Source organism: Pistacia vera, unplaced genomic scaffold (genome assembly GCF_008641045.1).
Source record: "Pistacia vera cultivar Batoury unplaced genomic scaffold, PisVer_v2 Contig310, whole genome shotgun sequence".
Classification (NCBI taxonomy): domain Eukaryota; kingdom Viridiplantae; phylum Streptophyta; class Magnoliopsida; order Sapindales; family Anacardiaceae; genus Pistacia; species Pistacia vera.
In genome coordinates, this window is record NW_022196125.1 from 651,363 (window position 1) to 671,449 (window position 20,087).

Consider the following 20,087-nt stretch of genomic DNA (forward strand, 5'->3'; position numbering starts at 1 on the left):
TTGGTAATGTGGAGGATAATTTTATTACCTTACTAGAGGCTATTATTAAAACATTACATGGGTAATATAATTTTTCTTCCCATTTTGCCCTTAATTAAAAACCATTTCAGACACAATTGCCCTCAAATATCTACCAAATAAAAATTATCTCAACCCCCCGACATTTGAGAAATTAGCTAAAACCCCATAGCCACAAAAAAGTTTAAAAGCTAACAAAATACCCCAGCCATCCAAGACCACTGCCAGCCATGACTCACCACCGCCGACCGTCGATGTCAATCACCGTAATAGGGCACGACCAACGGGATCTGGTTGGTCGTGTGCCAGAAACGACCAAATCTGGCGTTTCTATGACTGTTTCACAGCCAAAGTTGTGGCCATGAAGCGGCAACAGATCTAGTCGTGAAATGGCATGGCCAAATATCTGGCCTTTTCACAACCAATTTGTGGCCGTTTCACGGTCACATTGAAATGGCCATATCTTTGGCCGTGAAATGGTCATAGATCTAGTCGTTTTCTGGCCATGGATCTGTGATCCATGGGGCCATTTCTAGCTTTGTAGGCGCACGATCTGCCATATACGACGATTCGTGCGCCATTTTGTCATCTACCAGTGGCGGCTGGCGGTGGTGGTTGGTTGTCAACAGTGGCTTAGGGTGGGTGGGGGTGATTTTGCTACAAATTAAAATTTTATATGGTCGGGTTATTTTAGCAAAATTTCAAATATAGGGGGTTAAAAGAAATGATTCAAAAATAATAATAAAAAAAATACTATTTTATTAATATTTAAAAAGGAGGGCAATTTAGTCATCTATATAATATACTCATCTATTTATCCTCCCAACCAAACATATTATTCACCAATTTATTCGAATCAATCAAACACATTTTTTAAATATTTCCAGTGATCTTTAAGGTGATCTTTTTTTTCGTTAATATAATATACTCTTATAATCAAATATTATATATCCAAACGCCTCCCGAGGGTGTAGAAATATTAAACTATGGGCTTTATTAAGATGGATCTCGTTGGTGGCCTGGTGGGGTTTCCTTTTATTAACAAATGTGACAAATATATAACACAAGGCATATTTTCCTTTTCTCCCTTCCTAGTCCTAGATACCTCCTTCCAAAAAATATTCTATGAACTTTTATTTTTCCAAATTCTCTCCGCGTTACCATTTTCCTCTTTTGAATCTCTTCCCATGCCTTATTAAAGTTGGAATATTTATTGGACGACATAAAATTGGGTTCATACAATTATAGAAGTCAACTCTTTTTTTTTTTTTTTTTTTGTAATTAAGTTATTCGTATTAGTTACGCGTATTTTGATTAATCTTTGAGAGAGGTCTCACTTAAATCATAAATGCTTAGATGAAAAATCAAACTTTAGATCGTATATTTATTCACACTATACCCAATTCTCTATAATATATCAATATGATAACATTATTTTAAGGAACTTAATGCTTTCCTCTTGGTCTTTAGTGGGTCTCACTCAACATTTTTCTTTACGTTTTTGGACAAATAAATAAGCAAAGAACTTTAAATATGGGAAAGTAGTTGACAAGCACTTGTTCTGTTTTCATCTGAGTGGCCATTACCATTTAGTCATTTACCTAACGCAACAACTTTTCTTTAAATCACTGGACCACCCTTGTTACTTTTAAGTTTAACTTTTTGACCCCCTCGTTTCAAGATAAGTTGCCTTTAACGCTTACTTGACTAATATGCATAAATGTTATCGTTTTTCACACAGCGAAAACCTAAGCTCAGAAACTAACCATGTCTAGTCTTCCTTCAGACATAATCGCCGACATCCTCAGCCGACTCCCAGCCAAAAAGCTTTTATGTGTTAAGTGCGTGTGCAAGCCATGGTGTCATCTAATCGACGGTCCAGATTTCATCAAGCTTCATCTCGAAAAATCGATGAAGTCCAACACCAACCAATCCCTCATCTTGAAACACTCTCATCTTTACTGGGTAAGTTTAGATTCACTTGAATCAGCTTCAGAAATCGATCACCCTTTAATGTGTTACAATCACAGCGTTAAGTTACTAGGTTCTTGTCATGGGTTGCTCTGTATTTCTAATATAGTTGATGATATGGCTTTCTGGAACCCATCAACGAGAAAACATAGGGTTTTACCGTTTATGTCGCTGGAGCTCCGGCGATATACGGGTTCTTCCGTGTGTAGTGTTTGTGTTTTTGGGTTTGGTTATGATATAACTAACGATGACTATAAGCTTGTTAGGGTTGCCCAGTTTAGGGGGACAGAAATTTCGTTTGTTGAGTGTGAAGTTAAGGTTTTTAGCCTGAGAAGAAATAGTTGGAAGAGGATTAAAGATATGCCTTATGCGTGTCGGTATCCGGGGACAAATGGGGTTTATGCTTGTGGTGCTTTACATTGGATAGTGAGTAGAAATTGTAGTTCTGGGGATTTCCATAGAAATGGTAATTCTGGAGATTTCAATGTTGTTGTTGCGTTGGATTTAGCTGCTGAGGACTATAAAGAGGTGGCGCTGCCGGAGTTTGGGAGTAAGAATTTTAATTTGGACGTGGGAGCGTTGGGCGGGTGTTTGTGTGTGGTTGCAAATTTTTCGAATGTTCGGTCTGATGTATGGGTGATGAAAGAGTATGGAGTGAAGGATTCTTGGGATAAATTACTTTCAGTTACGCGAGAACAAATGTGTGGAATTGGGAGATCTGTAAGGCCTTTGGGTTATTCTAAAGGAGGCAGTGAGGTTCTCCTTGAGCAGGATAGAATAAACCTTTTTTGGTATGATCTGAAAAAGAAGACAGTTAAGGATGTTGTGATTCATGGTACGCCCATTTCGTATGAAGTGGAAATTTGCTTGCAAACTCTTGTTTCAGTTAATATTAGTAAAAGAGATTTGGGAAAGAATCAGGGAACAGCAGACCATGACAAGAATGTAAAGAAGAGGTAAGGGACTTCAAAATTGTGCTTCCTGTAACCTGCTATGGTATATTCACTCTACAGTACGTATGTCAACATTTTAATGTATTGGCGTTCATATCACTCAGGGATGATTTCTTGTCTGAGGGTTTCAAACTGGTGCTATAGCCAAGTATAGAAAGAATGGGAGCTGGAGCGCAAAAAGGTGCCTTTTGGAATTCTACTATCAAATGTTTATAAGCCTAATGAAGTTGACTCTTTTTTTTGTGTGTGTGTGTGTGTATGTTACACGTATAAGTTTATTCAAAAGCGTATAACTTGCATGCACAAATTGGTACAGGACTGAGTTTGTTAGCAAAAATAGAGGAAAGAAGCGGAGATACTGTAAGTTTATCTGTGGAATTTTTCAAGTTACAGAAATCTACGAGTTTTTTTTCCTCAGCAATTAGTATCCTACGCTTCATTAGGTCGGAAATATTAAGCATTTTAGAAATTCTGAACATATTAAAAAGTTTAAATACTTATTCCTAGAATATTTATGCACTTATTCCCTTCATATATCAAGCCAGATTTCTTCTTATCAGAGACATTTGCTGTTCATGTATCTTGCATAGCTTACATCAATTGCTGAGGATTTTATTATTTAAAGTATTTTTTGTGCAGTTGTGTGTATCTGATAGTTTAAGCACTTCAATAAATTGGTCTGCTGTACATAATACGATTTATGCAGATACTTCCTTTAATCTATCCTGTTCTTGTTTCACATGCATGGATTTACATTTACGAGCCAGTTTTGACTTCTTTTTTTCTCCCTAAGAGTTGATTAATGATGGTTTGCAATAGTTTTTGTCTCAAAGAAACGAGTGTTGGGAACTTTTGATTCTAACTCTAGCACCCTTTGTGGTGATCTGGCTGTGGCTGGCTGTCTAAGGCTACTAGGGGAGGTTTGATTCATTATTTAACGAGGCCCAGTGTGCAAAAAATCTCTTAACTGCTGATTTTGATCTATTTTATTGAACCCCCCACCCTTTTCCTCCTCAACTATGTACAATTGTATTTCCAACTCTTATGTGAAAACAATGTTTTAAGAAAACTAATCCTCTGATTCTTTTTTGGTTGGTAATAAAGTGCTAATATTGCATGAATACTCTTAGACTTTATGAGTTATGTATTTTAATTTATTTGTATTATATGGATAATATGTGTGTTCACTAATTCTCTATTCACATCCAATTATGATAAGATATGTCAGATAATTTTGTTCTGCCAAGTCCTCCTGTAGTTGCATTGAGATAGCTTGATACATAAGTTGCTACTTAGTTGTTGGCTATTGTGTTATTCGATTGATGTGATATGTGTTATGGCCTATCTATTTTCCGAGTTTGCATCAAATCTGATATATTTCCTTGCGTGAATCAGAATACATCTGAGTTGTGTTCCAGAACCTGTAGTGGCAATAGCTTTCCTAGCTGTTTCTTCAGCACAGGGACCCGTATTGAGAGAAAATCATCATGGAGGGGGTGATACATGCTGTGAATTTTTTAATTCTCACACCTTAGACCACCAAATCCTGGAAGATAGACAGGCTGAGTTCCAGTTGCTGCCCAGATCATCTTCAAATGTTTCTGCTCATGAACTATCTCAAGCAGTAGTTACGGAATGTCTCTCTGGAATTGCAGTTACTCTATTTTCTGTTAATAAATTACTGTGTTCTGTAATTGCTATGCATGATTAGATTTGTAATTAGTAGTGTTGGAGTGCCATGTGTTTTTATGAGGCTTGAAAAGAAGAATATTAGTATATTACCTGTAATGCATAAGAAATGTTCATTATGTAATGTACTTCAGTCTCTTATTATATAGAGATTAACACTCATTGAGCTTAATTGGCGAACAACATTTCTCAAATTTCATATATTTCTCAAAACATTAGACACAATAGATTTAGAAATCAGTCTTGTACATGTCAAATAACTAGACAATCTGATCTAAAAGAAAACTGAACAATTCTGACAGCTTTATAGTCATTGCTGACAGTATCATTTCCAAGCCCATAACGAAACCCCTCCTCTTCACCGTGAGGTGTGATCAGAGGTGCCACGGATAACGGCTTATACCAACAGGTTCCATAAAATACGATCCAACTTCAAACAACGATGACACAGAAGGACCCCATTGCAGGAACCCACTATTTCATGTCTCTTGGAGTACTCTTACTGGTTGACCCAAAATGTTGCCAAAACTTTTAGAGAGTGAATTACTGGCCAGTTAACTATGGCGTTGTGGGTCATAAAGACATGATGGTTGTTGGTATTTATGGAGTGTTGAAGAAGCATGTTAATGAAATGTTGACTGCCAGTTAAAGCACGCCATGACTTTGACACGCATCTTAAACGAAGAAAGCGACTCAAAGGGTAGTCTCATGAGCACTTGTATTGTATAATCAATCCTTCAAAGAGCCCTAAAATCTTGAGGGTTTGAAACTAATCTACTAAGAAAAAACAGCTGAATAGTTAAGGTTTAAAAGCTTACTTACGAGTGTGTATGTTTTTCAGAATGAATTTCTCAACTGAGATAGCCGTGCTTAGCTTCATCTTGTAGCATCAGAATGAGAGGAAGTGAGTGGGGAACCTTGATTAGTGGGGATCAGTGGAAAGTCGAAGAGGATGCCAGGCCCAATCAGTCTTTTCATTCTCCATTATTGGGCAAAAATCGTCCCCCACAACCCCAAAGGATTGGCATAGTGATAAAGAAGGTTGACCTCTTCATTCACTTCTTTAATTCAAATCATTTTTGGGTCTAGTTTATCTGGTTCATTGAATTTGTAGGGTATTTAATGAATTCCAAAATTAGTTCAAATGTACGCAAATTAGTTTAGACACCCCAATTATCCAAAAAAAAAAAAAATCATCCCACACGACACGCACAACCTATGTTTGACTAACAAATGCTACCGAGAGGTTAGTGCATGAACTTGAAAAGAAATTTGAATGGAAAAATTGAAATTTCATAGAGGATGCACAACAACGGAGATTTCAAGAAAAAACTACAAACTCAATTTCTGAGGTATAACAACAGAATGACTTCACCCGATGTTGCAATCGCTACATGTTTAATCTTAGTGAAAACATTTTAGTTCTGTGATAGGAAAATTCCTAGTACTGTGGCTGGCTAGGCAGTTAGATATGTGGCAGGTTCTTGCTATAACAAAACAAAACAAAAAAAAACAAAAAAAAACAAAAAAAAAAAAATTCTCACAACCCTTCCCAATTGAGCCCCAGAAATTATACTTTTACATCATTGTTGAAAAACTAGCCAACATAAACCAGATATAAAGCCCAAGAAAACATACTTCAGGGATCCTTTCTCCCTTCCATTTCCTGAATTCCTCATCTGCCCTGCCCACTCTGGTATCAACTTGAAAGAATTGGGCTTGTCGTTCTAAATTTGAGAGATGATGAATTATCATACTAAACAACGCATCAACCTTAATTAACATAGGGAAATTCATTGGTTCTGAAATACAGAATTAAAGCAATGTAACAAAAAACAGAGAAACTATTTAATAAATTTCCATTGATGTCAGCTGGAGTTACTTCATTTTTAACAAAATAAATCTTCTTTGAACTCTACCTTTTCCTTCTCCTTATGCACTTTGTTCAATTCCATCAAATTCGCTACCCCCACCAAGCGAAAGGAGACAGACTTTCTAAACACATATGAGCGTTTAAATGCAAAAGCTCATCGGTAAAACTATCGATATTCGCCTCATCCTTCTTCAGGTCATACCATGAGAGACTGTCATTTTTTAGCTCGTAAGAGAAGTTTTTCACCATTCTTTGAATATGCTAGAAGCTTTGGATTGTCGCATCCATTGAAATCACAAAAAAACATTAAGTCTGAGCTAATGCAATCTAGACCAGGACTCCCTCTCTTCATGTGTTTCATCACCCACATTGCAATCATATACCTGTAGAAAACACAGGCATCCTTCCGAAACAGATATATCAAAAGAATGAAACTTTTGAATCAACATCAAACTTATATGCATTAGTAACATCTTCCCTATTTGTTATTATTGGGAAGTAGCACCACATTGAATTCTTCAGTGGATTAAAAGCAACTATTAACCAAGAGGATTTTGCATTTGGAGTCATATCATATCTGATCCAGGATACACAAACCTATGTAATGCACCATATGCAAAACACTATGCATGAATTCAATCTCAGACTGTAAAACTGAAATATTCTAACAACCTTGAAGTCATTGTTACGTGATCATATCCAAATCCATAGCTATATGTCCCGAAACTGTGAAACCTGTAAACACTTGCAGTGGGTGACTTCTTCTTATGCCTCTAAGTGAATGGATTCCAAAAGACAAGTTCATCATCCATGTCAAGACAATGGAAAGGACAGAGCAACCCATTGCATTTGCAGGAACCCACAATTTCATATTTCTTAGTAGATGTGAATAGCTTATCGGATTTTGTATAGGGCACATCCAACACTTCATCAAAAGCCGCCACCGCCAGCGAGTAAATAGATAGGAGAGAACCGAATTCTGTTATGGGAGAAAATAACAATTCCTAGTATTGGTCTTGATGCAGCGTTGTAGATGTAAGTCGATGAAATTTTGGCTGTCAATCAAAGCACACCATGATTTTGAAACACATCTAAAACGAAGAAGAGATTTGACGAGTAGTCTTATAAGTATTTCTATGATTAATTCGTCAAGGAGATCGATCATCTTATGGGTTTGAAGGCTAACTCACAAGTGTTTCAGATTGACAACTCAAAGCTTCAATTTGAACGGCAGCCTGCCATTATAACTGAGTCAAACCCTGATGCCAAAACCCAATTATATATTTTTTTTTAAATTCTGATTTTACACTTCTTCTGACACCATTATTGGGATAAGATCATTAGAAGGTTCTAATTTCGAACTATGACCATTAGATGTCAACATGTTGAATGGTTTAGATTAAAAGTGACTTGACAAATTCATATTCAAAATTAATTAGCAAATCTTGGAAACCGATCTGTAATCACTTGCAGATTTGTAAATTAATTTTTATATACGAATTTGTCGGGTCAGCTTTAATCTAGACCATAATGTATTGGCATCTAAGGGTCATAATTTTTTGTGTTCAAAATTGTGTAAAAGGCAATTCTCATTCTTAGAAATGTTCACATAGTGAGGATATTTTGGCTTTTGATATATAGATGAATGAGATATGGGCATCAGATAAATATGAGTGAGCATAAGTGAAAGAAAACAGGCTAAGAAGAGTGAAATGGAAATGTAAGAATTATCCATGCCAATCATTTGTAAAAGCACTTAAACACTATACAAAACAGACCCAGAAATAAGTCTTTTTACATGATTGTTGAAAACTAGCCAACATAAACCTGATATAATGCTCAAGAAAACAGAGTATGGAATATATGTGAATGTCCCTTTACCCATATTCCTTTCTCCCTTCCCTTTTTCTGACTTCCTCGGCCGCCCTGTTCACTTGATCACTCTGACATTAACCTAAAAGAATTAAACTTGTTATACCAAATTTCAAAGATGACAACAAATCAAATAACTGAACAAGGATGCGAGTTTGATAACATTATTCAGAAGTAAAAATCTAAAGCAGTATAACAAAAAATAGGGCAACTTTTGAATAAATTTTTGTTGATGTCGGCCAGAGTGACTTCATTTAAAACAAAATAATGCAGAAAGCAACAATAATAAAGTAAAATTTCTTTCACTCTTACCTTTTCTCCTTTTCCTTAGGCACTTTATACAGATCCATCATATTTGCTACCATCACCAAGTGAGACGAGACTTTCGAAACACATATTAGCATCAAAATATGGAAGCACATCCGGAAAAGTGTATACCTTGTTATCACTCTTCTTCAAGTCATACCAAATGAGAGCCTTTTGTTGTGTTTCCAGTAGAAGTTTTTCACCGTTCTTCGAATATGCTAAAGATTTAACAAAGCCAGGTTCATCCAAATCATAAAAACCTTCAGGTATAAGCAAATGCAATCTAGACCAGAACTCCTCCTGTCCATATTGTTTCATCACCCACACCTCAACAGCATTAGAATCATATATCTTAAGAAAACATAGGCACCCATCCAAAACTGCCAAATCAAAATCATACGATTCTCCCACTCCCAGATACTTTAAATCATCATCCTTATTTGAAGTACTGGGAAGTGGCAGCTCACGAAATTCTTCATCCTCAAGACTAAAAGCAACAATTAACCAAGGGGATTCGAAATCTCGAGCCTCCATCCTATATGATTCAAAATACACTAACCAATATAATGAACCATTTACAAAACAAGCACTACGCAAAAACTTAAATTCACTATAAGGGAAGTTTTCAACCCTCTTCCATGAATTCAATCTTAGACTGTACACTTCTGCTTCATTGCCAATATGCCTATAAGATTTCAAGCCATATGATGGAATTAATTTCAAAACCTTATAGTCATTGCTGACATCATCATATCCAAATCCATAGCGATAAGCTGGGGAAAGGCGAAGCTTGCTGACACGTGCAGTGGGTAACTTCTTATACCTCCTAGTAAATGGATTCCATAAAATAAGTCTCTCATTCTTAGGAATTGAATAGGAAAGACAGAGCAACCCATTGCAGGAACCAACAATCTTGTAACCCTTATCAGATGTAAATACGTTGTTGAATTTAGTTAAGGGTTCATCGAACACTTCATCAAAAGCTAGCGAGTAGTGATCTGTTTTATTTTCACAATCGGAGAGAATAACATGAAGGTTTGTTTGGGTATTAATGGAGTGTTGAAGATGTAAGCTGATGAAATGTTGGCTGTCGATCCAAGCGCACCACGACTTTGACACACATCTAAAACGAACAAGGGATTTGACGGGTAGTCTGATGAGTATTTCTAAGATTAATTCTTCAAGATGTTCGATCATCGTGTCGGTTTGAGACTACTAAAAATTTAAAAACAGAAACAAACAAAAATTTGAGGTTTGAAGGTTAACTCACAAGTATATCAGAATGAACTCTTAGAACTGAGAGCTTCGTTCTGGATGGCTAGCTCGCATAATAACCTCGGGTTAAATAGCGATGCCAGTGGATGATGGATTCAATCAGTCGGAGTGCCAAAACCCTAAAGATTTTGTGTAAATGAAGAATGACAGATCCTCCTTAAATCCAAAGGATTAAAATTATTCACTTTCTAGAGGGAAAATTATATAAAATTTACTCAAAAATATATATAACTTCCGTTAAAACTAACAGTTTAAGGATAACATTTGTGTTTAAATATCCTCTTCTTTAGATAAAAATTTGTCTTTTGCATTTCCCTATCTTAAAAATCATAACCTGACTCAAAAAAAAAAAAAAAAATTCTAAAGTTATATTCATTTTTAAATAAAATAAAATAAATTTGCAGGTAATCGGCGGCCAAATCTAGCCTAGAGTGATCGGATATTTGTTGGCCACTTTTGTCTCGTCGTGCAATCTTTTGGGCAAATACGGCTAATATGACGTGACCATTTTAGGCCACATTGTGGCTAGCTGAGAGGCCCATGGCCATTGCTTCAAGCTAGATGATGCCACACATTCTTCCTATTATGCGTCACTATATTTTAAGAATCATACATTGTAACAATCATAATTGAGTCTCACATCTTTAAAGAATAGTTTGATATGTGGTTATAAACTAGTTAGAGAGGGGTTTTACCCATTTGAGGTCTTTACCATTGGTATCAAAACAAAACGGCCATATGGTCATACCTCTTGGGTTGGCACTTGGCACCCACTTGTTACCTACCGAAAAAGATAAATAATCATATAGACAATCAAAACCCTACAACAAACATCTATACACAGAGAGAGAAGACGAGGGAGGACCAGGAAGGTACCTCCACGAGAATATACTTAATCGGCGACCATAGCAATGGGAATGGCAGACGATGGCACCAGAGAATGGATTGTAGACTAGACGTTGACTGGAAGGAACGAACGAAGGAAGAAGCAATCGGACAAATATTTTTCCCCCAAATCCACAACTGAATTTGTGTTTTTTGTCTTGATATGTAAAATATTGAAAAATTAAAATTAAAAAACCAATCGTTTAATGACATTCCAATTTATGCCTAGTTCTAAGACGGATTCCTAGTTAGGTACTTGAAAGCCGAAGGGTGGAATCAGAATCGAAATCATACCGTTTCGGTTCCACCCACGCCTAAACAGGAACCGACCTTATATATATGATTGATTTTCACAGCCACTTAAGTATAGCTTTACCCATTTGTGGTTGTTGCACACATAACTTTTATTTTACTTTGTTAGAAGGGTTTTTTTCTTAGTTGCCTAAATTTTAACATTTTTATTAACATTTATGTAGATTATAATTAGTTTAGAAAACGTCTAATAGATCAATGTATTTGCAGCAGAGTTGGTAATTTTTCCCTGCAGATGGTCACATAATCTGATATATAATAAGAATGATGTTTTAAACACAAAACATATTAATGGTTACATAATCTGATACATAATTCTTCTCACATATAATTAGAATGATGAAAACATATTAATAAAGAAGATTTCAATGATCATTTACTACCATTTAAATTATATGATTGTAATTCTATAGAAACTTATGAAAAAGATAAGAGAAGAAAATATATTTAAGAAGTTGTTCAAATGCTTCGTAAGATTAAAATCAAATGAGCTAAATAACCTTTATTTATAATAAAATAATCTAATAAATTTGATTTATAAGTTACATTATAGTTAATTTACCCAAATGCTAAAAGAAATAGTATATAATAATAAACTCATCATCTCCTGCGTTCGCCTCTCTAATTGTCGACAACTCCTTGATTCCTCTTGCATCAATCTTGATATAGTCAAAACTTTTCTTACCTAAAAATACTAAATTACAAATATGTGAGTTTGAGAGTAAATGCAAAAAAAAAAAAAAAAAAAAAAAAAAGAAGAATATGTCACTTATTAAATTTTCAATAAACTAAGAAAGAACTCCAAAAGACTTACTATTGAATTTGAGCAGCTATCTCCTTATCATCAACATTATACGGCGAAACAAGACTTTCAAGACACATATAAGCATTGTAAGATCCCATTTTAATTGGGAATCTAATTGTGTTAGATGTCGTCTCCTTCAAGTTATACCAGGTAAGAGTGTTAAAATTTGTTTTCATTAAAAGTTTTTCTCCATTCTTGGAATAATAGGCAACAGGTTGTACATATCTATCTGGATCAGCAATGGGATATTCCAATTTAAACGAATGCAAATCAAGCGAAAGCAATTTAATCCAAGACTCCCCAACTCCATATTGTTTCATAACCCATACATAACAAGTCTCACAAACCTCCTCAGAAATACATAGGAATCCTCCTAGATTATCAATTTGGAAACTTTTCCCATTCCTATTGGCATTTGGATGTGGTATTGTACTAAATTTTTCAACTTCAAAGTTAAAAGCAACAATTGACCACTCTAATCCTTGAACCCGAAATCCATTCTCATTCAATATTAAAGGATATGCTAACCAATGTGACGCACCATTTACAAAGCACCCTCGATTATGATTATACTGAAACTCATAATTATGATCACCATAAGGATAATCTTCAATATATTTCCATGAATTCAATCTAAGACTGTAAACACAAATTTGATTGCGAATAATAGAATTTTTGCGATTAAAATCATCTGGGTAAAAAATCTGAAATATTCTCAATACCTTATAATCATCATGTAAATGATCATATCCAAATCCTTCGAAAGGCTTCGAATTCTTTAAAAGATCAAATTCAAGTTTAGGTGCCTGAGGTAACTTGTTATACCGCCTTGTAAATGGATTCCATAAAGCATAATCAAAATCAAGAAATTGAGTGCAAAGCAACCCATTACAACATCCAATTATTTCTGTACAAAAACACTGTGTACGTGAGCCAATTGTTTGACGGCTCATTGGGATGTCTATTTTTGTTAATGATCTCTTCAGCCCATCATTATCAAAATATTCTGAACACGAGCAGAGTTGATTGGAACTAATTTGAAACATCATATGAAAATTGGTGTTGGAATTGATGGATTGTTGACGATGCATATCAATGAAATACTTGCTATCGATCAAATCACGCCAAAACTTTGATACACATCTAAAACAAAGAAGAGACTTTACCGGTAGCCTCAAAAGTATATCTACTACTAATTCTTCATAGAGTTCTAACATTCTAAACAAGAACAAGAATGAAATTAGCAAACCACTTACCAAGACGAGTTAGAGAAGCCTACAATTCCACCACAATTAGAAGAACCTTACGCCTGAAAAACAATTCTGAAATATTATTGGTGAAAGGTGAAATAAAAAAGCATATACCTATATATAGAATAAAAATCCTAATTCTACTCTTCATATACCTATATATAGAATAAAAATCCTAATTCTACTCTGTAAGCTAATTAATAAACAAAATAAAATCCTAATTAATATAGGAAATAAATAATTATAGAATAAAAATCCTAATTCTACTCTGTAAGCTAATTAATAAACAAAATAAAATCCTAATTAATATAGGAAATAAATTATACTCAACGTATTAAGATCTCCTAATACCTTAAGTATTACTTATCCTACTCAGAGTCTAATTCCTGAACCTACTAAATAAGACCGCTCACTATTCTACTAAACTTTTTAAAATAATTAATTATTAATAATTTTGAATCCCTTTTCGAATATTCCTCTCCCTTTAATGGCCTCGATCGGTTTCTCAGCACCTTACGATTGAAACTACTCTCCAGCTTCATTTTCAGAAAGTAAAAAAGAAACAAAGGTAATACAACCCCATAAAAAAAATTTAATAATTTTTATATTTTAACTTTGTCAATAATTTTTATAAAGCCAAACTCAACAATGAAGTAAGCTCTTACATTTAACTAATAGAATCATCATTCCGGTTACATTATATCAATTCTTAAATGTTTGAATTGCAATAAATGGATTATAATAATAAATTGTTGGGAAAAAAAAAATTAATTAAAATAGTCTACCAAGTGTGTAATATATGAGAATATCTATTCTCTATTCTTTTTTTCTTAGAACTATGAATGCTAAAACTAAGTGCACCATTTACTTAAATTAGTTTGAGTAGATCATAAATATTAAAATTTCCAATTTGGCAATATTAGTGTCTAATTGGGCTAGTTTTCTCAAGTCTTGCTGTTTGAGCTCTGTATAAGGTGGGGTGATATGGAGTCCTGAGTATTCACGACATCCCGTGAAATCCATTATTTGTTTACTACTCTTTAATATTCACGTTGGATTTGGTGTATGCATGTCACCAAAGAGGATGTTGACCTGCTTGATGTCCTACAGTAATTGTTCCCTGTGCTACCAATCTTCTGCTAGGCAGTAATTGAGGTTGTTCAGATTCAATTGCTTCTTGATCTTTTGTTCTTATACAGCCTGGATTTGCCCGTTAATTAGGTTTTATTTGAAGATCCTAAGACTCTCTTTTTTAATTACTACGATGATTTTTACCTGTATTCGTCATGTTAACTAGAATGTAGGATTTCATCAACAGGTTTGCCTTTAATACTGAACTGGAACTTGAATAAAACATTTAAGTATACTTGGGCTTGTTCTTACTATCGTTTGTTCTTTTTTTTGGCCTGTTATGCAGAATTCTAGCAGTAATAAAATCCAACAAAGACACTAGATATGGATTGGATTCTATAGTTACATATGACGGAGTGAAATTGCCATGTTGTGCATTGGCGAATCTGTCATCATTCAGACAAAAATTTGGTTCTGATGCTTATGATAAGGTAATCCAATGCGAAAATATAATGATCTCTGCTATGAAAAAGGATGCTGTCTGATTGATATTTAATTAACAGTATGATCTCTGTGATTATAAGTAGTACCCACTTTGTAAATGTGCATTGTCTTGATAACGGTTGGTGAAGACTGTAAAATGAAAGGCAAATCCTGTTAGAAAGAATGTTGCCTGCACATTTGTAAATCTTGATTTGAGTGTGTATTTCTTGCTACTTTAGTTGGATTTATAAGTTATCTTTCTGTATAATTTCTACTCGTGTCCAGTACATGGTGACAGCTAGATGTGATTGGCATTGATGAGGCTCAATTCTTTTATGCCCTTTATGAGTTTTGTCGTGAAGCTGCTGATCATGATGGCAAAACTGTGATAGTTGCTGGACTGAATGGCGACTATTTGAGGTGTGATAATGTTCTACACTGATTCTTCGCTTTTATACTTTTAGAAGTTCTAGTTGCCTTTAACATTTTTTGAACTATATTAGTCCTTTTTGATGGCGAGAAATATGTTGGCAGAAGGAGCTTTGGTTCTGTGCTTGATATAATTCCCGTGGCTGATTTTGTTACTAAATTAACCGCTTGATGCGAATTCTGCGGGAAGCAGCAAAATGGGTCGATCGGATGCTTCATCGGGGTTTCACCCCTGATGCTGTAGCATATGGATTGTTAATGCATGGGTTGTGTAGAACCGGGCGAGTTGATGAAGCAAGGGCATTGGTGAACAATTAATGGGTTTGTGACAAGTGGATGTTTTTATGAAGCCAAGGATATTTTGTATGATAATGATATCATGAATTAGATGTCAGCTAAGAGGCTTAGTTTGAATACGGTGGGATACAATTGCTTTATAAGTGCTGTATGCAAAGCTGTGAAGGTTTGTGTGGCCTTTGAAATATTTGGTTAAATGCCAAGCAGAAGATATACACTTGACATTTTTACATTTAAATTCTCTAATATCTGGTCTGTGCAAGGATGATAAGATAGAAGCTGCTTTGAGACTGTATCAGAACATGTTATTGGAGGGTGTAATTGCCGAGACAGTAACTTACAACACATTAATCCATGTTTTTCTCAGAAGAGGTGCAATCCAAGAAGCACTTAAGCTTGTAAATGATATGTTGTTTAGAGGATGCCCTCTTGATGAAATCACTTACAATGGCCCGATAAAGGCACTATGCAAAGCCGGGGCTGTTGATAAAGGGTTGGCTTTGTTTGAAGAAATGATGAGGAAGGAAGCAATATCTCATGCAATATTTTGATTAATGGTCTCTGTAGAACTGGGAAAGTAAATACTGCCCTTGAGTTTCTAAGGGATATGACTCATCGAGGTTTGACACCTGATATAGTCACCTATGACAGCCTCAGAAATGGTTTGTGCAAGATGGATTGCATTCGGGAGGCTTAAATCTCTTTGATAAATTACAAGCTGAAGTAATTTATCTTGATGTTATTACTTATAATACTTTAATCAGTTGGCACTGCAAGGGGGGCCTGTTTAATGATGCTTGTTTCATTCTGCATAGAGGAGTTGAGAACGGCTTTCTACCTAATGATGTTACTTGGTATATCTTAGTCTCAAATCCCTTTTAAGGGAATGGATAAGGAGAGTCAGAACTTCACCTATGCCGAGAATTGGTGACGGCAAGGGAACTTTCAGAAAATGGCATCTCTTCTTCACACTTCTGAGCTTTTTAAGCTTTGGAAGAGTTCGTCTGTCAGTCTGATTATAACTGACCCCTTCCTTACCTGAGACAAGTGTGCATCAATTAGCCTATGGGTCGGATTTATCTTGAATATTCTTGAGGTGACAATCAGTTGGGACACTGGGAGCATCTTTTGGATTGGACATCAGTCACCTGGAATTCATTGGATGAGAACGCAAGTCTTCTGAATCTTGACAGGCTGATTTTATGCAGTGGAAGAAGTGCTTCATGTTTTTTAAGAATACTCCTTAAGACACGAATTTTACTTTCTGGGGATACTAATGAATAATTGAATATTACAATGAGAGGAAAATTATCTAGACCAATTTTTGGTATGCGGGGAACCTTAAAGGTCTAGTCTTACTCACAGTTAAACATGGTTATGTTTCTTGAAGTATGGCCTGGAAGCCAACTTTCATCCTTCGGTGATACCTCATGCTTACAAGTCAAGTTTTACAAGCATGGAAAACACTTCTCTGTTAAAAGCCATGTTCTTGTCATGGTTGCAGTCTACCCAATCTGTAAAGTGAAAATCTCAAAGGGAGATGTTCACATCATCAGTCCCATGTTTCTGTATCATGCAACCACCTCATTGTAGAAGGACATAAATTGGCCTGTAGAAGTGGGACAGTGATAAACAAGTAGAAGTTAGGTGTCCCTTTTTAAATATCGTGCACTTCAGATATGTAATATGTAGACATAAATTCTCAATTACATTATATATGTACAATGGCTATGTTGATGATAAAACTTAGGTATTGAGTTTCTCCTTCTTCATCGGTTTCTCTCAATATGCAGTTGGTTGCTGTTAATAATAAGCCTAATATGCCCAGTACTTGGTTAAAGTTTGATTGAATAGTAAGCCTAATATGGCCAATATTTGGCTTTACCATTCTGATTTCTCTTGGCTTTCGTTCCTCATAATCATCCTAAATCATAACATGTTTAAAATCTTAAAATATTCAAAAAAATTATAATAAATAATGTTAAAAATAATAATTGTAATGATAAATTTTATTAGCAGAAAAGTGTCCATTCCATTATCAGAAAAAAAATAAAAAAATGTCAGAAACTAGCCGTTAACAGTTAAACACTCGGAAATTTAAAACTTTGACAGTTAAACATAACCTGACCATGGCTGATAACCTCATCTCACTGCTTCTCTCTCCTCCAGTCCCTCTCTCTCTCTCTCTCTGTGCAACAATGTTCATAGAAGTTATTTCAACTAGCAGTAACATTTTACCACAATCTGGCAGGGGAAAAACCTCATCTCACCAATGTTCACAAGGTGAAACCACCATCAACTGGGTCAAACGGCTACGATCTGTGTTTTCAACTTATTTCAACTTCAATAACTTCTTTCAAAAGCATTCTAACTTTCTTCTTCACTATTTTTTTCTCCCGCAGAAATCAGATGTTAATTACTCCGATAAAGAAAGAAGAACTTTTGAGGTGCTGTAATGAAGTTAAAGAGGGGGAGATGTTTGGGTATATTTATTACAACCTAAAGTTAAACAGAGGGTTATTGAGCAATGTAAAGATCAAAGAACCTGAGAGTAATCTATCTTTAATGATGGTGATATGGGAATTAAAAAATCTTTTGACCTCGAGTGCTGGCAGTAATACTAGCACTTTGCTCCGCAATCGAGTTCAACTACGCCATGCACAGGTAAGAATTGTAGAGTTGCTTTTATTTCTTTGGAATTGTTTTTAAAGAATTTATTTATTTATTTATATTTAACGTTGATTTTCAGGTTTTGAATGGTGGGATTGTGTTTCAAGAACAAGTTTATAAGGCGGTTGACGTGGCGAAGTTGATGATGTGGCAAATGTAATTCAAACCATCACTAACTATTTCGCTTCAGCTGCAAATAACTAACTTCGAGCGGGAACAGAGAAATTACGGAGCAGAGGAGAAGAGCGCGTGAGCAGGAATGAGCGACATTTCTTGAATTTTCTCAGTAACCAAACAGCAATTTCTGACCTATCTAAATCTTTTCCTTCCGAAACAATCACTTCAGCTGCAAATAGCTAACTTCGAGAGGGAACAGAGATATTGTCGAGCGGAGGAGAAGAGCGCGTGAGCAGGTGTGAGCACATTTCTTTAACTTTCTTGAACTTTCTCGGTAACCAAACATCAATTTCTCAGCTATCTAATTCTTTTCCCTTCAAACAATCACTTCAGCTGCAAATGCTAATTTCAAGCGGGAACAGAGAAATTGTGGAGCGGCAGAGGTAAAGAGCGCGTGAGCAGGTATGAGCACATTTCTTTAACTTTCATTAAATTTCTCGGTAACATTTCTCAGCTATCTGATTCTTTTTCCTTCAAACAATCACTTCAGCTGCAAATACTAACTTCGAGCGGGAACAGAGAAATTGTGGAGCGGAGGAGAAGAGATCGTGAGCAGGTATGAGCGGCATTTCTTTAACTTAATTTCTTGAACTTTCTCGGTAACCAAACAACAGTTTCTGACCTATCTAATTCTTTTTTCCTCCCAAACTATCACTGTTTCATATATTTACAATGTTATAGGAATTGAAACTTATCATTTAGACCAATCTTACCTTCATCTTATGACTCTGCTTTTGTGACTGTGAGTACTTTCTCCCTGGAAAGGAATGACAGATAATGTACCTATAAAAGGACTCTAATGCTCAAATCAACATTTTATCAAACCAGAATAGAAATGATTGAGAATCAGATATTAAATGTTCTTTCATTCATGGACTTCACAACATACATATATTTATGGGCTTTTTGGTTAAGCGAATGATTCACTCACTAGATAAAATGACAAGAAAGTGATATTTTTAGGTTATGTTTTGTCATGTCCTTGTAGCCTTTTTATGAATGTGGATCTTAGTGGTTCAATTAGAAGTTACAACTTTGATAGCACTTACTCATTTTCCAGTTCCTGTGAAGCTAACTTTAGTCCTGATCATAGAAGATTAGCCTCCCCGATCTTGGCTTAGCTCTTACTACTTGGTAACGTCTTGTGTCTGGCATGCGAGCCCAATTCGTGGGTGAGGGGAGTTGGGAAAGTTTCAAACTAGGTCTTCTAGGACTGTGCCGCTTGTTGGTTTACGGATGGTGGCAGTATTCATGCATTTACAATATTATAGGAATTTCATTTAGCTTGTAATTTGTTTGAAACAGCATAAGTGCCAATTTGCAATCTTTTTCATTAAGCTCTGAAATTGAGTGGCTGAACCCATAAAATATCAATTACCCACAGGGTTGTGTTCATTGAAGATACTGCATTATTCTGGTTGTCACCAACAAATTTTTTTCTTTTGTTAGTTTCATTTCTGAGAATATTTTAGACATATTCCCTGAATTTGAAGCAATTCTGCACTGTAGGTAGAACCAATTCGTGACTTGTCTGCAACTCTCTTCCTTTCTAATATTGGAATGCCTATACATGTACATTTTCTATGGAACCATGTGGACATTTTGCTAGCATCTGTTGTTCTAGTTATCGTTGTAAAAACTAGTGTCGCTCCTATAGTTACGAAGTTATTCGGTATAGCATGAGGACATCATTCCTTGTGAGTTGGTTTTCTAAACTTATAGAACAAATACGTTATTATGCATAGAATTTG

At 35.3% G+C, this 20,087-nt stretch overlaps 5 protein-coding genes across 6 annotated transcripts; 3 read left to right on the forward strand and 2 right to left on the reverse strand.

Moving 5' to 3' along the window:
• The first annotated feature begins 1,731 nt into the window (after positions 1–1,731).
• Positions 1,732–4,825, forward strand: LOC116136282 (F-box protein CPR1-like). 2 transcript variants are annotated; one of them, XM_031421999.1, is made up of 3 exons: positions 1,732–2,945; positions 3,047–3,123; positions 4,338–4,825. In XM_031421999.1, exons 1-2 carry the CDS (start codon positions 1,786–1,788, stop codon positions 3,084–3,086), a joined length of 1,200 nt encoding a protein of 399 aa, XP_031277859.1. In that variant the 5' UTR covers positions 1,732–1,785; the 3' UTR covers positions 3,087–3,123; positions 4,338–4,825. The 2 variants fall into 2 exon arrangements, with proteins under 2 accessions (XP_031277859.1, XP_031277858.1); XM_031421998.1 differs by lacking the exon at positions 4,338–4,825 and adding an exon at positions 3,259–3,338.
• Positions 4,826–8,184: 3,359 nt separating this feature from the next.
• On the reverse strand, positions 8,185–10,099 carry LOC116136280 (F-box protein CPR1-like). The gene is made up of 2 exons (XM_031421996.1): positions 8,689–10,099; positions 8,185–8,458 (listed from the first exon to the last, which is right to left on the reverse strand). Exon 1 carries the CDS (start codon positions 9,877–9,879, stop codon positions 8,713–8,715), a length of 1,167 nt encoding a protein of 388 aa, XP_031277856.1. The 5' UTR covers positions 9,880–10,099; the 3' UTR covers positions 8,185–8,458; positions 8,689–8,712.
• A 1,868-nt stretch (positions 10,100–11,967) lies between these two features.
• Positions 11,968–12,912, reverse strand: LOC116136296 (F-box protein CPR1-like). Its single transcript, XM_031422013.1, has one exon. It carries the CDS (start codon positions 12,910–12,912, stop codon positions 11,968–11,970), a length of 945 nt encoding a protein of 314 aa, XP_031277873.1.
• A 945-nt stretch (positions 12,913–13,857) lies between these two features.
• On the forward strand, positions 13,858–15,364 carry LOC116136297 (thymidine kinase a-like). Its single transcript, XM_031422014.1, has 4 exons — positions 13,858–13,862; positions 14,627–14,771; positions 15,062–15,183; positions 15,298–15,364. Exons 1-4 carry the CDS (start codon positions 13,858–13,860, stop codon positions 15,362–15,364), a joined length of 339 nt encoding a protein of 112 aa, XP_031277874.1.
• On the forward strand, positions 15,364–18,319 carry LOC116136298 (pentatricopeptide repeat-containing protein At5g64320, mitochondrial-like). Its single transcript, XM_031422015.1, has 8 exons — positions 15,364–15,498; positions 15,581–15,655; positions 15,753–15,982; positions 16,057–16,151; positions 16,254–16,343; positions 16,880–17,057; positions 17,892–18,153; positions 18,239–18,319. The coding sequence occupies exons 1-8, from the start codon at positions 15,364–15,366 to the stop codon at positions 18,317–18,319; spliced, it is 1,146 nt and encodes a 381-aa protein (XP_031277875.1).
• The last annotated feature ends 1,768 nt before the right edge of the window (positions 18,320–20,087 follow it).